Source organism: Urocampus carinirostris, chromosome 3 (genome assembly GCF_059441175.1).
Source record: "Urocampus carinirostris isolate Australia breed hairy pipefish chromosome 3, RoL_Ucar_1.0, whole genome shotgun sequence".
Classification (NCBI taxonomy): domain Eukaryota; kingdom Metazoa; phylum Chordata; class Actinopteri; order Syngnathiformes; family Syngnathidae; genus Urocampus; species Urocampus carinirostris.
Window position 1 is genome coordinate 34678957 of NC_142351.1, and position 20170 is coordinate 34699126.

Sequence of the window (20170 nt, forward strand, 5' to 3'; positions counted from 1 at the left end):
ACATAAACCAGCTTGGTAGCCTAGATGGGAGGGCGCCTGCTCCGAGACTGGGAGGTCGCTGGTTCAAGCCTCGGCCGGGTCATACTCAACATCGGTACTCATTGCCTCCCTGCTTGACGCTCGGCATTAAGGGTTGGAATTGGGGGGTTTGGTCACCTAATGACTCTCAACAAAGCAGTTGTGTCTAAAATGTTGTTTGGCTGCATCGGCTTGCTACAGTTTAACTGTATCGACATTTCGTTCTGTGTGCATGGTTACAAAGAATGACAATAAAAATAATTCTATTCTTCTTCTTCTAAAGTTGAACAAGAGCATAGGTTTGGTCTTGGGAGGACATAGCTCATTTTTAGAGTGAAAAAATTATATCGAACATTCAAATATGCGGCCTGCGGCCCGAAATCAGGCCCACCAAATTGCAAGACAACACAGAAAAAAAAGTTGCGGCTGTTTGAAATATGTTCACTTGATGTTGCCCAACCCAGGCATCACCCACAAAGCAATCTGTGCTGTATTTCTCTCCCTCTCTCTCTTTGCATCAGTCTCTTTTTATTATTTTTCTCTCCTTTTTTATTCTTTTTTGTCTCTTCCTCTTTTTCTTTATCTCCCTGTATATATCTCTTTTTTTTTTCACTCTTTCTTTTTGTCCCGGTTCCTCTTTTTTGCTCTCTTTCTACCTTTGTCTGGCCTCACTTATGACTCAGGCCTGTCTTTAGGCACTACCATGTTAATATGTTTGCCAATATATCCTAACATTCTTTTTTTTTAATCTTATTTTTCTTTTTAAAGTCTTAATAAAAAAATTATCCTAGAGTGCCACATCTAATCTTGTGTTAACAATGTTCGCTACGTTGTTATCAATGCCAATAAACACAATTCTAATTCTAAACCTAAACGCATTCAAACAGTCAGGGAAAGAAGGAAAACATTGAGAAACTCAATAGAAGTGAAAATGGAAATTATCTCCAAATTCGATTACAGTGTTGGAATACTGAAATGTGTCACTGCACAAATGTCATTATTGTATGAGTTTCAATTGTAATCCGTTTATTTTAGTCATTTATTTCTCCTTAGCCTATTTAGTCACAATTAATGCACCTCAAGCTTTTTCATATATGTGGTAATCTAAGTGGTAGCCTTTGATGGCAATGATGCACACAGACTTACTGTTTTACCTCTTTAGTTTGTCAGCAACAACCATTCATCCGTTTGCAGGGGGAAAATTCTTACATCTCTGAACATAACAGGTACGTCACTCCAATAGGTGGGATACAAAAACCCTTGGACTAAGGTTCCAGACGCATATCACAATGGCATAGGTGAACCAAATTCACTCTACAAGAATATAGAGTGTAATTATTTATTATGTGCATGTCAGGTTAATTGGCCAGTTAAGGTTGTCTCCTGCTCACTGCCCTAAGAAAGCTGGGATGGGCGCCAGTACCCCCGCGACCCTACTGAGGACAAGCAGTGCAGATAATGGTTTGATGGATATTCATTTCGTCGTATAATCACCAGACTCCTTGATGCATCCATAGTTGTCATTCAGTCTCACTTTTTCAGTTTGCGTCCTGTGATGGTGTTGCACACTGATTCGACACTGATAAACTATGTAGCTGATGCCTTGAAGTTTCCTGTTGCATTGCATCTCCATAGCCTGGAATTCCTTTTCCAGTTTTGTTGTGAGAGTCTATATATCGCAAGTGTAGAGGAAGATGGAAGTAATCAGCGCTTAAAATAAGTCGTAAACAATTAAACGGAAAAAGTCTACATCAAAGGGGGTGAAAGTGAGAGATTGAGGACAGAGGGAGCGTTACTTTTTGACAATCTGGAGCAGTTTCATGTGTTGGAGAGCAGTATCCATCTGGGGACTTGATTTAATGAATGATGAGCTCTGTAGTGGTCTTTAAACAAAGTCCATTAACTCTGTACATTGTCCACAGTCACCACTTGACATTGGAATGCCATTCTAGAGATCTAACAATATTTCTTTGAAAAGGCCCCTAAACCTTTACTTTTTTTTTAGAATAAGTTCTACTGAATGGTGTGGATATTAATATTTAACAGTTCTAAAATGAAAGATTGTTTTTATAGAATGTGTCCAACCACAAAGTGTAATCCTATTTCTATTATTGGTTTTACTAAATACGGACTTTATACAAGCTTTTTTAAGCCATTCAGAGGTGGACTTGCTGGTGTGTTTTGGATTATTGTCCTGCTGCATGAATCAAGAGCGCTTGAATTTGAGGGTACGAACGAATGGCTGGTGTTTCTCCTTCAGGATATTATTCTATCAACCAAAGCAAGTTGACCTTTTTCACATAGGGCTGGAAAGTTTAGATTTTTTTTTATAATTTGGATAGATGATTTGAAACCTTAGAGTTATAAAGTGTGCAAAAAAAAAAAATCAGGAATGGGCAAATAATTTTATACAGTATTGAGTATGTCAAAGCCGGAAAAGATTTACATAAAATCTTTTTAGTGTCTCAAGTCACCTCTTAGTAATACCTTGTGTCCCAAGCTAGACTGTGAAACAGATGTGTCAACCATTGAGCTTGAGAGGGGGACTTTCATTAGACTGCGTTTTCCTGTTGCTGTCCATGGTGCTGAAACAAACTCAGTTGCCTGATGCACTGGTTCTCAACTGGTTTGACTTCAGGACCACCTATTCCACCTTTATGACAAGCTGTGACCCAAATCAATACAAAATAATCCTCTTCTCAAAGGTATCTAATGAAAGGATTGCGCAATTTAAAGTAGAGATAGTAGAATATATTCACCTTTTTTTTTAAAAAACAAAATGACCGGCAAAACCAAAACTTTAAGGACTCGTATATGCACAAAAAAGCCTACATCGCATACAAGCAATGTAATGAAATGCTTTAAAGTAGCAACATAATAAAAAAAGGAAAAATCCAACAATTTTTTTACAGCTGTATGATAATTGCAATTGTTTTCTACTCAAGTTATTCGACTTTATTTTGTTTCATCTAACTTAGATATTTGCTGTCTGCTTTTTAATTTCTCTTATGTATTCATACATCCACAAATGCTTGGTGAAGTTCCAACTACAAACTATGATCTTTCATTTCGAAATACAAAGCAAAACTTGTTTTGATGCCACCTTTACATTGGAAAGAATATTACAATTATTCTGAAGATCACTGGGAGTTGCATTAACACACGACAACTGCATGTGTTTCCCCCAATTATTTTGCATTAAATAATTTCCTGTAGCATATGAAACAGGTTAAGGCACACTGGAAAACAATATTTGTCCCAGAATTTTCTGATGATTTTGAACCTAACATATTCCCTGCTTAGCCATAAAGCTGGAATAAGGTGCTACTCTGAAACATCTTTATTTATGCAAGCAGTAATCACACATTTCCTTTTTTCTGTAGTCTTTGAATTACAAAACACAAAATCATTTTAACAAACTGATGTCAAGAGTTGTCATCTGCTTCATTTTGAATCAGGTTGGAGAAATAAAATAAGCAGTGTCTCATTTTTGCACTCAGCCATTTGGAAACACAATTATTCACCCTTCCCTCAGCTGTGAAATTGCTCTTGAACACGATGCAGTCGTAATCACTGATAAGAGATGCGCGATTGCCTCCTCTACCAAGACAATATGCAAATCAGCCCATGCTCTACTGTTAAGTGTTTCTTTCTGTATGTAAAGACAGCAGGAAATATGGGGGTAAATGCTCCACATACATGTATAGTATGTGTTTTAGTTTTTTTTTTTTTTTGCATCAAAAGATGTTTTCATTTATTGACAACAAATCACCCAGACACGTAGTTGTTCCCTTTTTTTTTTTTTTTTAAGTCTTTTTAGGTGAATATTCAGTCCGTCAGACTCAGTCTTCACAGCAAGCAAGCATATTGTTATGACAAGAACAACTGTTTTATTACACAATCCATTCAACCTGAATACAGAGCAAAGGTTTATTTAAAAAAAAAAAAGCAACAACCAAAACACTAACTGGCGCTCACAGAGTTTAAAGATTTCTGTACTTTCAGAGATTTTTTTTACCCCGATTTAAAAGTGTTTTCCTTGATATACTGAATAATCATCACTCTAGAATACTTAAAGTACATTTCACTGGTGTCATCACAAATATTTTCGCTTGGCCACTAAAGGTATTAATATTTTCAAAAGGCTCGGCATGGGGGAAGAACATCCAAAATAAAGTGGATTTCAGCTGCAGCAATAGAAGCCAGCTGTCAGGGTCACAATTATTCTGAAAATAAAGAGACTATGCATTGTGTCCAATGCATTCACCCCAAAAATGTTTTAAAAGGTTTCCAAGAGGTCCATGATCCTCTTGCGCTCCGCCTCTTTGACATCCTCACTTTTACCATCACCAATGCTTTCTGCGTACTCTGCAAATAAAAAAAGACGGGTGTGAGAATTCAGTAAAAACAACTAGATGTTAAAAAATGTGAGTTGTGTGCATATATTGGCTAGTAGGTTGTTGAATGTCAAAAGGTTTTGCAACTGCATATGTTAAACAACCGTTCTCATATCACCTCAATAGATCATGCATTGAAGCTCCGAAAGACTTATGGCCCAAATTCTTTCGAGTGTGAAAGCTGAGCTAAAAAAGAAACGAGGCTTAAGCGGATGCAGCCTCAGTGGGATCTCCACTATTATGTGGTGGGAGAATTACATATTGCACCATAAATTAACAAAATAATTAAAAACGAAACAAGATGAAAACAAAATTGGGAAACTTGAATTTAGAGTAATGTTGTACATATCTTAAGGTTCTTCATTTAATGAATGTCCCAACACGTCACCCTGATTACAGCCTTGCTGACTCCAAAGTTTGTTCACATTAGAAGTGTGCATAACTATTAAAAAGGATTACAGAATTAACTAGACCATTGGCTGCACCCAAAAACCCCAAATTGGCCAGAAATTTGAAAGTACGCCTGATAACTTAGTGCGACTTATACATAGACAAAATTGGAAATGCGTCATGTTTGTGCAATTATTGATCAGCAGATAAAAGTAATCTGCTGATCACAATCTCCGAACAATAGTGGCAAGGGCGATCAAAACGAATAGCAATGGTAAGAGTTCCAAACCTACAATGCATTTTTCTTTAGGCAGTTCAGAATCTCCTGCGAGTCGGCGATACAATGCTGTAATTCAGTGGTCGCCAACTTTTTTCCTTACCCCAGACCAGTTTAATGTCTGACTATACTCTCGGAGCCAGGCCCGGCCCATTGACAGTTTGGTACGGTGACTAAAAAAATGTGACGATGAGATCAAAGCTAATGCCTTTTCATTCGTCATCTATATCCTTAGTGGTCTATTGGATAGAGTCTGGCGCACTCTCCACGGCAATCTGGCTTTAATTAATCAGTGATATAGTCATACTGATCAATCAATGCACACATATACTACTTTTATATTTATTGTGCAACCCTTGCCCTCACTGTAGTTATAATTCCATGCACCGATAATCCTGTGCGCATTACATACAACCGCTTGAGAAACTATTTGGCCCCCTTGAATTTTGTGACCTTTTGCCACATTTCAGACTTCAAACATGAAGACATAAAACTGTAATTTCTTGTGAAGCATCAACAATAAGTGGGACACAATCATGCTTTATTGGATATTTTAAACTTTTTTTAGCAAATAAAAAACAAAAAAGTGGGTGTGCAAAATTATTTAGCCCCATTAATACTTTGTAGCGCCACCTATTGCTGCTATTACAGCTGCAAGTCGCTTGGGGTATAACTATCAGTTTTGCACATCGAGAAACTGATGTTTTTGCCCATTCCTCCTTGCAAGACAGCTCGAGCTCAGTGAGGTTGGATGGAAAGCGTTTGTGAACAGCAGTTTTCAGTTCTTTCCGCAGATTCTCAATTGGATTGAGCTCTGGACTTTGACTTGGTCATTCTAACACCTTGATATTTTTTAGTGAACCATTCCATTGTAGCTTTTGCTTTATGTTTTGGATCATTGTCTTGTTGGAAGACAAATCTCCTTCCCGGTCTCAGGTCTTTTGCGGACACCATTAGGTTTTCTTCCAGAATGGTCCTGTATTTGGCTCCATGCACCTTCCCATCAATTTTAACCACCTTCCCTGTTCCTGCTGAAGAAAAGCAGGCCCAAACCATGATGCTGCCACCACCATGTTTGACTGTGGGGATGGTGTGTTTAGGGTGATGAGCTGTGCTGCTTTTACGCCAAACATAACGTCTTGCATTGTTGCCAAAAAGTTTGTTTTTGGTCTCATCTCACCAGAGCACCTTCTTCCACATGTTTGGTGTGTCTCCCAGGTGGCCTGTGGCAAACTTTAAACAAAACCTTTTATGGATATCTTTAAGATATCTCTTCTCTGCATTTATACAGAGACTTGATTACACACAGGTGGATTCCATTTATCATCGTTAGTCATTTAGATCAACATCTAATCATTCAGAGATCCTTACTGACCTTCTGGACTTCATTTTTCTTCACATTTCCCTCTTCAGAAAAAATTATATAAATAAAAAATAATATGTACCTGTGACCATAAAAGAAGGAAGTACCGATTCAACATTCGCGATAAAAAAACACTTGTTTTAACGATAAAATCCGAGGCAAATGCAACACATTTTCCCACACAATGAGGATTGGAGCGTGGCCATGCTGTTGGCAGCGGCACGTGTGACGGATGGCTCCATCTCGCCTTCTACACGCTCGAGGGCCAGTGGGGGTGTGAGTGGAGCCTCTTCAGCTTTATCACACTATGATATAGAAGCGACAGATGACACACTGACAAAGCAAACATCGCTGCTGGCTCGCGTTCCTCTTTCACTCACTGCAGACTGTCAAGTGGCCAACTGAGAACAGTCCCGACTGAGGAGCAAGATGCTTCATGTAAAACAAAGCTTCTCAGTTGGGTTTCTCTGACCCTACATATTTTTCAAAATATTTCTCATTGGGTTGATGTAATGAGCTAAATGTGTGAGACGAGCATGTTCTGAGCACAAAGTAAACAAATCTTATTTCCAAATGAATGTCCGTCAAACATTTGATAATAAACTTGGTCTAAACAACAAAGAAAGCAAATCAAACACCTTTTCCGTTGGATGCTGCTTTAGTTCGACAGACTGAGCACATCTATTGACTCACCTCTGATGATGTGGCGCACGACTTTGACAGAGCCGCCTCTTAAGTTTAGAATTTGATGAACTCTCTGCTGCAGCTGAAATCAAACAGAGAGACCAAAGGGTATAAAAATGTGCGGAAGCCAACTAAAAGACATAATCACAACTCAAAATGTGTCACAAAAACTCAAGTCAAAATTTCAATTTGGGACACAACTACCAAAAAAATACCAACAATGTCTGTAGAGCAGAGGTCGCCAACCTTCAAGCTGCGTTATTACCACGTTCATTATCGGAAGCAAAAATGAAAAAAATTCTCAAAAAATGACCCTGCCTTGGTGAGCTATTTTCAGAACAGGTCTGAGGGTAACTCAGCTGTCCCTAGGGGGCACCCTGGTGCCTTTGGGCATCATGTTGGAGCCCCCTGATATAGAGTGAATGCCATGTACACACGTCTCTCTTGCGTCTAAGAAAATAGAACATTCAGTTTCAGCACAAAGTATTACAGGAAATGTAGTACCTAACGTCTAATTGATGTCTTTAACTTGGAATTATGCATTCCTAAATCACAGGAAATCGAAACAATTACAATAACAAAATACAGAAAAAAACAAATATGAAAGACTTATTACAATTTCAACGTACTAAGACACTCGTTTGCAACATTCTAAAGTATCTGTGAGCCACTAGCACAGGGGTGGGCAAACATTTTGAGTGATGGGCTGCATCGAGTTGATTTGACTGATACGATACAGTCTCTAATCCGATACCTCGGCAATTCACTAAGGAAAAAAGAGATGTAGGGTTAGGAATTTAATTGTTTTGAGTTTTTTTGAATCCTCACAAAATCTGTGTTTTTGTTGCATTACTGTTAAAGTTCTGGTACCGCATTCATTTGTTGAGGCATGGGCGTGTGCGACTGTCTTTTTCGTTTTGCACTTTATGGGCTTCTGCGCTAGCCGTATCTTCAGCTCTTATCACCTCGTGCCGAAGGTAAGCTGTGCCCGATATCAGTTTAGGTAAAAGTTCATATTTTGCTAAATATTGGAGCTGTTTTCACGAACTATTTTTGTATATAAATGTATATAAGTTGTGCTAAATGATGCATAAAAAAGCACCAATTAAAAGTAAAGTAATGCAGCTTGAAACGATGATTGTTTCAATGCAACCACGCCACCATGTGCGGCATGTTGAGTGATGTCCCGTTTTTGTATTTTTGTTAATGTTTTAAATGTATGCAGTCGTGCACAGACGCCCTGACTTATTTGTATTGTTCATTGAATGCATGTACGTGGGAAAGCTATGTTTATTGTTATTATTAAGGTTTCACTATCAATGTGCTCGCATGTTGCTTGCTTGGCATACCTTCACCCCTTATCACCTCGTGCTGAAGATGTATGCAGTCGTGCTCAGACGCCCTGACTTATTTGTATTGTTTATTGAATGCAGGTACGTGGGAAAGCTATGTTCATTGTTATTATTAAGGTTTCACTATCAATGTGCTCGCATGTTGGTTGCTTGGCATACCTTCAGCTCTTATCACCTCGTGCTGAAGATGTATGCAGTCGTGCACAGACACCCGACGTATTTGTATTGTTTATTGAATGCAGGCAGTAAACCGAGTGACTGTGAACCCTTGTGTTGCGCATGATCGAAGGTCGTTACATAGGCCTATCCAATTCATGTTATATCATCGCTGTCATTTTAAAAGAACGTGTCTCTATTTATAAGCTGTTCTTAATAAAGGAATTCGCATTTCTTGCACATCCCATTCAGACAAATAAAATTGAGATAGGGATTTTCTGAATGAATAAACATGAAGATATTTAAAAGTACATGTTTTTTTTATCTATCTATATATCTATCTATCTATCTATCTACCTACCCTGGTCATATCCCTTGAGAGGACAGACCGACAGCAAGACAAACACATACAAAAACAAAGAAAATAAAGGAAATAAGTACCAAAAAACACACACAATTTTTTGGGGACCATGGCCAACCCAAATGCCCAAACAAGTTAAGCACCTCGGCACCCAAGTTGGCCATGCTTTCGTCCCTCCAGATGAAACGGGACACAAAAAAGCGGCCATGTCACTCGGGTCAGGGTGACACAACAAACTCTTCTGTTCAACAGCAGGGCTCGACAGCTATCACTGGTTTACCCCTGCCGCATCATACAGGTGACCTGCCCATTCCTTAGAACGCGTCTAAACATCCCACTATCCTTTTACAACATGTCTCCACTCGTTCCTATCACCAACAAGAGCTCTAGCTCCCACTAAATATAAATCTCTTTCCTGTAGTGCACTCATAACACCATCCATCCACGTCAATCGCGGCCTTCCTCTTGGTCTCCTTCCATTTACTTCTGCTCTGTAGATACTTTTCAACATTTGCTCCTCATCCATCCTCTCCATGTGTCCAAACTAACAAGAGTACTCTCTCTTATCCACACCCTTGCTCAGTTCCACTATTATTCCAGTTCTGTCTCTCAAAATTTCATTTCTCAATATTTTTTATTTAAAACTCTATATTCAATATTCCTAGCTTTTAAAAGTCAAATTTAATATATTTTTAAATAAGATATAAACATAGTGAAAAAAGAAAGTAAAGAACAATGTAGCCAACAATTTAAATGGTGGGGACTCTGGGGGATGAGAGGGACAATAGTGAATTTATCTGATCAATTACAGTCACAATTCACGACTTTTAACTAGCCCCAAAAACTATGGTATGGATTACTAACCGTTTTAGTATACATGTTTGTCTTCTTTTTTCTTTTCATAAAGAAATGTTAGACAAGACATATTTCCATTGTCAATTTGCTTTCACACAACTTGTATTTTGCGCAAGAAAAAGTTCATGAAAATGCACCAATGACTTTTCATTGTTTAGGGTGAGTTAAGTTGAGTGTGCTACAGTACTAACATTTTAACAGTTAGCAGAGAAAAAACCCAGCTGCACAGGTAAGATTACAAAGAGGGAGAGTACTTCATGTGCAGTCCCTTCTCAAGGTTTCTTGATTTTCCTCATGTTGAGGTTTTTGAGTTTTTCCATGCCCTCATGTAGGTTTTAGATCAGATTATGTAATAATATTCTGTAGTTTGCAATAATTGGTGGTCTGTGCAGCCCTTTGAAACTCTTTGTGATTAAGGGGTATACAAATAAACATGACTTGACAAAATCCTATTCAGTTTTTCTTTCAGACAGTAATATCCAGACATGTTCGCATTGTCACAACAGCAATTAGGACTCACGTGAGCAGTGTATGATTTACATAAGACAAATCTACCCTTTAAACATTGACTAATATCAGCCAGGCTAGTAATCCATTGAAGAAAGTTCAATTGATTCTTGGTCATTTGAGTATTGCGAAAGAAGCATATGAAAGATATGTTTATTTTGACAAATAGAAATACCTTTTTAAACTTTACCCCCCAGTCCAGTGGCATTTTAATACGAAATACTTACAAATTTTCCAAGTATGAACTTTTGGAGAACTACATTTGTACCTGTGATAGTCCTGAGTTGCTGATCTCCACCATTATGTAGCATATGGATTGAAGAACAAACAATCCAGCATCCAGTCGACGGAGGTAAAATTCATCATCCATGGTGTCGTCAAGGATTTCACCACGGCGAACCATCTCCTAAATCAACACACAGGGACATCAAATATTGCAGTAATTCTACAATTTTTGAGCCAGGGGACAATTTTTCATTGAATAAATTACTTGGTTCTCAGCCTGTCGAAAATATTTTACATTTATCTTTGGGCAGTGGGCCGGGGGACATCCTGAGCTGGTTGCCAGCCAGTTGCAGGACACACAGAGACAGACAACCATTCATAAGCTCACTCATACCTAGGGCCATTTTGGATTCATCGATTAACCTGCCAATTAAACCGGAATGCCTGGAGGAAACCCAAGCAGGTACAGCGAGAACATGGAAACTCAGCACAGTAAGCCTGGTAGCTGGATTTGAACCCATGACCTCAGAACTGTGCGACAATGCTGCCAGCTATTTCACATGTATTTTATCTAATGTACTGAATGTAAATGTATGAATATTTTTTGGGATATCTTTGTGTATTTTCTTTAACATTTACTTTGTCAAAACAGGCAATGTAGTATAAGGAAAATTAAAATAACTAAATAAAAAGATAAATTTTTACCATTTGGTCAAGTAAAATAATAATTTAGAATTAAAAACAAAAGTTGTCAGGGGAACATTATCATTATTAATAATAATAATATAATTATTATTTTTGCAGCATAAGGCCAAACATCTTCAAACAAAATTAGTTACAAAATAATTTAGCTGTAGTGCCTGCTGAGCATATAGTTTTGCAACAAGCAGATGCAAAAAAAATGATTAACAATTTTGTCTGATATGGAAAACAGCAAATCAATTTGCCAAATGTATGCATTATTTTTCTATTTTTGACAAATTTCATGCGGCAGCACAATGGTTGAAAAACACTGCATTAATCAACAACAATTGCATGTAGGGTTGTATGGCCAACATGTCAAAATATTGTACAAAACAACTTGGTGTATGGGTTTTAAATATTTATACATTCTGTTACTGTAATTTTGTTCTAACTTCTACAAACGCTATTTATGGTAAATACATTCAAAATCACTCCATTGGGCGAAAGGAAAGTCTTGATTTGCCTTCCGATTTAAGAAGCTATAAAACCTGGAAGAACCCAGTGTTTTTTTTCTATTGTCAACCATTTTCAAACCAGTAAAATGAATACACAACAGCATCCGTAGGGAGAGCAACATGGCAGACACACTGCAATTCTGTGGCTTACATTGTTCTCGCAAACACAAGAAACCACCTGAGGAAATAAAAACCGCACAGAAAAACTGCAGCATTTTAATTGAAGTGTTGTTTTGAAGATCTTCCCCAAATCCATTTTCATCACTGACCAGACACACTCATCAATTGATTTCACTGCTAAACAGCACACAGTCGGTCTGCACTCACGCATAGGCACAGTCGCATAGTTATCCATCTTAACAACCCTGTCAGTGCGCCAATAACCTGGTACTGCCGATTTACACACAAGCTACATTAATCACAATTAGAGATTAAGCAGCAAATGTGAGAGCGAGAAGGGAATTGGTGTATAAGCCACTAAACTTTCACACAAACAATCCAGTTTATCTTTCCCCTTTGATTAAAGGAAAATAAATGTAAAGTGCCTTTGTAGTCCTACATAATGTAGATGTGAATTGTTGTTTATGTTTGGCATTTCAGTAAAATTTTATAGGTGCAGGAAAACGGAGCCAATTGAGCAAGCAGCATGTGAAATCATGAACCCTTTTAAAATACCCAGAAAAAGGCTTTTTCATTGTGAAAACAACTTAACTCGGCAAACACAGTGGGTAAAAAGAAAGCAAACTTTTTAAAGCTTTCCTGATGAAAACAAATAGCCTCCAGCAAGGTGGTTGATGGCACAACATGTGACATTTGCATCTATCCGGATTTAATCGGCCTTGTCCTTAAAGATCGATGACAGTACAGAACCCAATTATGGCTTTGCAGTTTAGCTCATTATCATGACTCAATCAACTGGCCTACACGCAAAGGATATAATCATTTGAAGCACACATTGGACTGATTTAAATAGCATTAACGATATTTCTACTGTGTACGTTACGTTCTGCAAAGGGGCATCATGCCTGCTTTGCAATGCACTTTTCAGCAGGTTATTGCTTTGGTACACTGTTTACAAGTCATTGTTAGGTTCTTCACAATTTACTTGCTCAATACTTAACTACACTTAAATATTATTAAGATTAATCGTCTCTCCTAGGAGATAACCTAGACCAGGGGTGTCAAACTCATTTTAACTCGGGGGCCGCACGATAGAACAAACATTCTGTCGGGGGCCGGACTAGTAGATTAAAGAGAAACAAAAAGAGGGATAAAGAAATAAGAGAAAGAGGGAGGGAAAAGGAGAGAGGGTGGGACAAATAAAGAAAAAAGGTAGAGAGGGAGAGAGCGTGAGAAACAAAAGATAAAAAGTTGTGAGAAAGGGGGAAAAGAAAGGGAGAGGAAGAAAGAAATCTAGAAAGACTGAAGGAGAGAAAAGAAAGGCGAAGGGTAGGAAGAGAGGAAGAGAGAAAAGGAAAAAAGGAAGTTAGAGCAAAAGAAGTTAAAAGACACAGAGAGAGAAAGAGACAAGTGCAACAAAGGAAGAGAAAAAGAGACACAGAGCGTGAAAGAGACAGAGTATGAGAAAAGGGGAGAGAGAGAGAAATATAAATACAAGTACAGTGTCTTTGTTGGAGGCACCTGGCTTTGGCAACATCAAATTGACCTATTTCAACCTGCAGCTTGTTTTTCTCTTGCGCTTCTCTGAGTGTTGTCTCGCGGGCCGGACTCAATCCCTTAGCGGGCCTGATCTGGCCCGCGGGCCGCCTCTTTGACACCTGTGACCTAGACCCTGCGCATATGTAAAGCACGACAGTGTCATGAAGTAAATGCAAGGGATACTGTTATATTGCATTTGGAATCATCCATCCATTATCCTCAGTCAGGTCACAGAGGTGCTGGAGCTCATCCCAGCTATCCTCGGGCAGTGGGCAGGGGACACCCTAAAGTGGTTGCCAGCCAGTCACAAGGCACACAGAGACAGACAACTCACTTGCTCATTCACACGTAGGAAAGATTTGGACCGGCCATGTGGGAGGAAACTGGAGTGCCCGGAGGAAACCCACGCAAGCACAGGGAGAAAAGGCAAACTTTGCACAGGAAGGCTGGTAGCTGGATTTGAACAGACAACCTTAAAAATGTGCCGCAAACGCGCTAACCACTCAGCTGCCGCGTCTCCCTTCAAATAAGTAATAATGGAGAATATACATTTATATAACAGTTATTTGTTTTGGCCATACACTATCAGAAATTGGATACATGTTGATTAAACCAAATTGCTTGGTGTCATTTTCCTCAACAATAATGTACTTTTAAGAGGCAAAGACAGTGGCCAATCATTTGTAAATACAGAGAAATGTCCCAATTTACTGTGATAACCGAGGGATTACTGTATTTGCTTTTCTCAGTGGTTCAGGTTGGGTGTGAAAGACTGCGGTTTTAACAATAGCGACAGGAGCGCTGAGCTGTAGGTGCCACAGAATTCTGCTGAGGTAATGAAGGTAACGCACATTTAATTTTGCCCTTACAGTTTACAACCTCTCTCTGAGTTAAAGGATACTCATTAACATTTTTCTCACCTTTTTTGTGGGTAAAAAGGCACTCAAATTTCAAACACCAAAATTTTTGATTGAATGAATAAATAAAATGTTGACATTGTGACAACAAGCAACTGTACGGCAAAAAATGGGGGATTTTTTATTTTTTATTCTTGTCCTTACACAACAACTTTTGTGTATGACAAACTGGTACCAGTCCTACAAAATGTGTGTTTTCCACCAGCAACAAATATAAAGACTTCATTGCTTTTAGTATCTTCCTAAGATGCAGTACGTGGAACCTTTGACTTCAAATGGAAACATTTCCCCTTCAGTTCTAAGATCAAACTATCAACGTCACAAAATGACGCAAATAATTATCTTCCATTCCAAACACATATGCTACGTATTCACAAAAATGATTTAGTTATGGCTTGTCATTGAATGAAATACTTGATTATCAGAAATGAAGTATATATCAAGTTTATAATGAACACTTTAGATGATAAAATTAAATACAGAGCTATTGACTATGAATGTTTTAAATTAAGAGCTAATACAAGGGATGTCATTAACATCAAAGATGTACACAGTGTTTTTACAGCTCATCAATGATATCTATATTTCTGAAATATAGTAAAAGCTGAAAGAAAAACCTTTGTTTCAATTCTAAACCAAATTGCAGCGGGTTAATATTTGCACAAGGTGGCTGCATATGTGCAGGAATCATGAAATGGGGAAAAGTGAGTGGCTTCAAAGATAATTACATATATATATATATATATATATATATATATAAAACATACAGGAAAGATTTTTTTTCACACACCAACCATTCACATACCATTTTGGGAGAAAGAAAAAATGTCACTGAGGCACACCAGGACTGAAAAAAGTGAAAGGAGATAAAATGTTAACTTGTCTGGCCTTTCAAGGCAATCTCAGCCTGACTGACAAACTCATTTTCTCGTCAACAGAAATTCCCTAACCACTTTCTTTCACTTTCCTCCATTTAATACACATGTCATGTATTCATTCATTTGTGTTGTTTTACTTTGTTGATAGTCAATTCAAAACAGCTCTAGATTAATTTCTGTCAGGTTTTGACCACCTTATTTGCAACAAGTCTCCATCAGTCTGTTTACTCACACATCCACAGCAACTCAATGGAACACAGTACAAGCCTCATAGAAGTTTGCAGCACAGTGCTTCAATTCCGTTTGTACAATTTGACCCTTTGTTACTTGAAACTATGAGATACATAACTTTGTTACGTTGTGAAGACTGCAAGCCCAATAGAATATCTTTGACTTGTCCTGTCTTTTAAAGCACACATTGCCACCTTTAGAGCAAGTGTATAAATGCTCCATAAAAAATGGCGGTTGTTTCAAGGCTTTTTTCAAATCCAAAAGGTGCACAATGCGACACTTGATAAGCGGACGGCTCTAAGAGAGAGTATACGAGAAGGGGGGAAGCTTAGATGAACAGGGAAAGGAAGACTGCTTACATGTTTCTCCCCTTCGATCCTCTTGTCAGCCTGTTGAACGGCCTCCAGGTACTTAAAATGCAACTCCATCAGTCGGTCAACCTGACGAGGAAAATAAATTGAGGCAGGAAGAAAGAAGAGATTTAGCTGGCATACAAAATCCAAATGGGGAAAAAACGTAAGCAAAGGATGTGAGTACAAAAAATGAACAAAGTAAAACAAGGGAATATAGAGACAGAAAACTGAGAACACGGCAGTAAAATATTTGAGTAAATAATGTATGCATATAAAAAGGATGGAAAATAAATTAATAATAATAATAATAATTTCCTTGTATTGTCATTCTGTGTAACAATGTACACAGAACGAAATGTCGATTGCACCTGACCCGTTGTAGCGAGCCGATGCAGCCGCAGCCAACAGAGGGCGCCGCCGACCACTTTTTAAGTCTTAGGAATGACTCGGCCGGGGCGCGAACCCGAACCTCCCAGTCTCAAAGCGGGCGCCTTACCATCTAGGCTACTGATGTATTCATAAAAAATGCAGATGCAAATGACACACACAGACACACAACTTATACAAGTAAATAACTGAGTTATTATTAGGGCACAAATGTGCACCAGATAGGGCGAGTATCGATACCAGTTAATGTGCGAAAAAAATGCCAAACTTCAAGAAATCAGTATTTGCAATGGTGACCAAAAACATTATCGGCTAACACAATAGTCAAATAGTCCTGTATCATGCTGGGATTTTAAGGTATTCGTTTTAAAATATTTAGTTTTTAAGAGGGGTGGACTTTATGTACCATCGGTTTCATATTATCTGGCATCAGTATTGAATATCATTAATGTTTTGCTGTGTTCCTAGTTGGAAAATCACATTCAAACACATGGTCAACTGGATTGTTTAAAATACCAAATTTAAATAATTTATTTTGTCTTTCAGTGTAACACACAGTACAAAATAAATGGTTTGGAATTTTTATCTTTCTCAATTTTTCTTTGAATAACAGAAATGTCAAGTCTCAAATCAGTCAAGATGACGTATTGTAAATAAAGAAATGTGAAATCATGATTTTTTTTCCACAAACCAGTGTCTGGGAGTGTAGGCCTTTAACGTTGACAAGACAAAATGTGTAAAAAACACATAATTTGTTTTTTGTGTTTTCAAAAATCACAATTGTTTTTTAGTGTTTTTTTCTTTTTCTTTTTTTTTTTTTTAAAAAAGTGTGGTAGCTTTTAACTTAGTCGTTTGAATTTATGTTATAAAATCTGCACTGGCCATTGTCTTATGGTGAAACGGAACAAAAAATTGTAAACATTATTCTAAAAACAGTTCCCAATGGAAAATCAAACAGTGCAAAGGTAAATTAACTTTGAGAAAAAAAACTACTGACTGACCTTCTCACAGTCGTTCTCTGTAAACTTGTTGAGGAGTCTGCTTCTCTGTTGGGATTTGAGATTTCTCAGCATGGAGGCAATGATAGAACAGACGTGTTCTACAAAAATAAGTTACAGAAGGGAAGGATGGGAAAAAAAATGAACAGGAAGCAGCAAATCTGAATAATTTGTACATTAAAAAATTATGCATCTAAAGAGCCAAGCGAAAAATATGTCTCACATGTTGATTCTTAGAAAATATATATTTTTTATACATCTGTAGGTTTGAACGTCAAAAGTTTGTTGTTTTTTTTTTTTGGGGGGGGGGGGGCAATACCTTTGCTAGGCACTGTAGTCTTCAATAGGTTTAGAGGTATTAGTGACAAAATAATCAAATTTCAATGCACATCCATTCAAAAAACCTGCAATCATCTTTGTTTGAGAATTAATTTGTTTCTATTTACTAACAGTGTGCGCTAACAGTTGGCAATTACAGTATTAGTTTTGTTATTGAATACACAAATTGTTCACACGGTGTGCAGAAGAACATGACACTGTAAAATCTTTGGATATCCAGCGTGCAAGGAAAAAAAATCGAATTGGTCTTTTTCAACAAGAGGTCAATATTCCCACTCTACCAGGCTTTTCTGTTGCTAAGCAACAAGAGCAGAGGAATCAATCCCATTTCTCCTTTTAAAAGAGGTTGTGTTTTTTTGTCAGTTGCCTTCGTGATCTGCAGCTTGCTGGCCCATGAGACCCAAGGGCTGAAAGTACTAGCAATAACAAATGCCATAACAGACTTCACATTAGACTGCACAGAGAGGAGGAAAAGAGAAAACAAGAGAGTGTATTGTAATCTGTATGAATACTTTTGAGATTTGCTTGGAGTTGAATGTCTTAATAAGTAAACAAAAAAACACAATCTTCTGCTTAGTTATTTGAGCAACGTGACTAGAGTCCCAGGAGTTAATTGGGAACTGGGACATATAAAAAAAGGAAAAAAAACATTCTTTCATATTGATGATATTGCCTTATTAAAGAACATGATTTTGCTGTGTGATTGAGTGATTGTGCCAAGTTAGAATAACCATAGCCAGACTCGTTAGTATAACTCAGCTTTTTGCTCTGGGTTCCCTCCTTGGGATTCGAAACCTTTGTCACTTAATGCTAATTGCTAATCAACACGTTCAAAATTACTGTTTTATTGAACAATATCCAAAGCTTGAAAACAGATTTATTTAAAGCTTAAGTGCTTTAAAATGTTTAGTTTAATTTTAAACTGTATATACACATATTTTATTTGAATGTTTTCAGAATCCTCCTGCTAAAAAAAATATAGCAGTTTTGACCGTAGCGTTGGATAATAGACGCAAAAACAAGAGAAAGAATGTTTGTGGTTTGAGGATAAATATTAGGCCTATCAAACGCAGGAAGTGAGTTAACTGTTACACAGAAAATAATTAAAACATAACTAAAGTATCAGAAAAGAAATCAGAACTTCACGTATCCTGAAAAGACATATATTTTAAAAGCCTATTAAAAATAGAGGAAAAATAAATTCTCTTTAAAAAAAAAAAAAAAAAAAAAAAATTATCATAATCCTCGTCGACGTGATTACCGAAACATGATGTGGTCTGTTTCCAATCGGAAAAAGCCTCAAATATATCTCCATAGAAAGATTATCAACAAATCTTCCTTTGTGTTCAACAGACTACTGTAATAAGATTAGGCTGAATCAGAGATCGGATAGCAATCAGACTTGTATCGTTGAAAATGCTATCTACATCGAAGCAGCAGTGGCAAGAATAATAAAAGACACTAAGCTTGATCGTGAGCTTACAGCCAAGACATAAAAGAGAGATTCATGGTTGAGATAAAATGATAACTTAATCCTACTTTTGAAGCTGATGTTCAATAATAATGCCTATTACTTGAGAAACTACAGGGATGGTAGGGAAAACTGCATAGATTATTATGCAAATATTGTATGGGTATTAGTTTTTTTAAATGTGACCTATTGCTATTCCAAAACCTTTTTTGTACATAATGTGAGGGGTTTTGCCATTTAAGACTTTGGCTGTTACCCTTTTTCTACTCTCAACAAGAACAAAGAAGAAACACAAACTTTGTAGTGGCTGAGCAACGGCTGCTGAACCTTTAACTCATTTACTTTTATTTTTTGTGCACACCCTGGGGCTATGAACCGTCCAAACAACCTGATTGCCACAAATTTCTATCCTTGTTTTTTCATTTCACTACTAATGATGGAATATCTGCCCTAATTAGGTAAATGTGGATAAAGATGTTTGTCTCTGGTAAAGAACCACCTGCTGTAATTTAGCATTTAAAACTTCCCTCAAACTCCAAGTTTGCTTCTCCAGTCTGTTTTGCCAATGCCTGATCCTTTGGACTGTGATAATTTCATGAGTTCTAGAGCCGGCTGTTTGTAATAACGGAATTTTGTTGGTGACTGACCTTCATGCTCTTTCTCAGAAGCATTAGAGCTCCTCATCTTCTTGGGAGTTTTCATGAAAAGTGGAAAAATGGTTCGCAAGCCAAGGATGTCCACAAACTTATGGCAGTTATCTGCTCCTTCCGGTCCTATCATGCCATGATCAAGAACTTTGAGTGAGCTTGTCCGAGACATTTTCTTTTCCCTACGTTAAACACAGGTAAAATCATAATAAAATTTATATCAACCACTAGTTGAGCTTGTAAAATACACATTTGAAGTACCGTAAATTCCGGACTAAAAGCCGCTACTTTTTTCCCAAATGTTCAACCCTGCGGCTTATTCAGTGATGCGGCCAATTTATGTATTTTTTCTAACAGCCGCCAGCGGCGCTCGAGTACAAAAGGTATGATTTAGACCGGTGGAATATATGCGAGTGTGTAGCTGGCGTGTTTTTGAATAAAGGAGCGTAGGACGACGTCTATATTACAAAGTCTCTTTCCATACTGGGGAAGACGACTTTAATGAC

At 37.6% G+C, this 20170-nt stretch overlaps 1 protein-coding gene across 1 annotated transcript in view; it reads right to left on the reverse strand.

The window, feature by feature from the left end:
• Positions 1 to 3883: 3883 nt before the first annotated feature.
• Positions 3884 to 20170, reverse strand: part of ctnnbl1 (catenin, beta like 1) — a 47800-nt gene continuing 31513 nt past the window's right edge. The window contains exons 11-16 of the mRNA XM_088331601.1: positions 19665 to 19846; positions 17211 to 17308; positions 15829 to 15909; positions 10629 to 10766; positions 7139 to 7211; positions 3884 to 4386 (exon numbers count right to left, since the gene is read on the reverse strand). Coding sequence (XP_088187727.1) covers positions 4298 to 4386; positions 7139 to 7211; positions 10629 to 10766; positions 15829 to 15909; positions 17211 to 17308; positions 19665 to 19846 — 661 coding nt within the window. The 3' untranslated portion in view covers positions 3884 to 4297. The remainder of the gene's footprint in view (positions 4387 to 7138; positions 7212 to 10628; positions 10767 to 15828; positions 15910 to 17210; positions 17309 to 19664; positions 19847 to 20170) is intronic.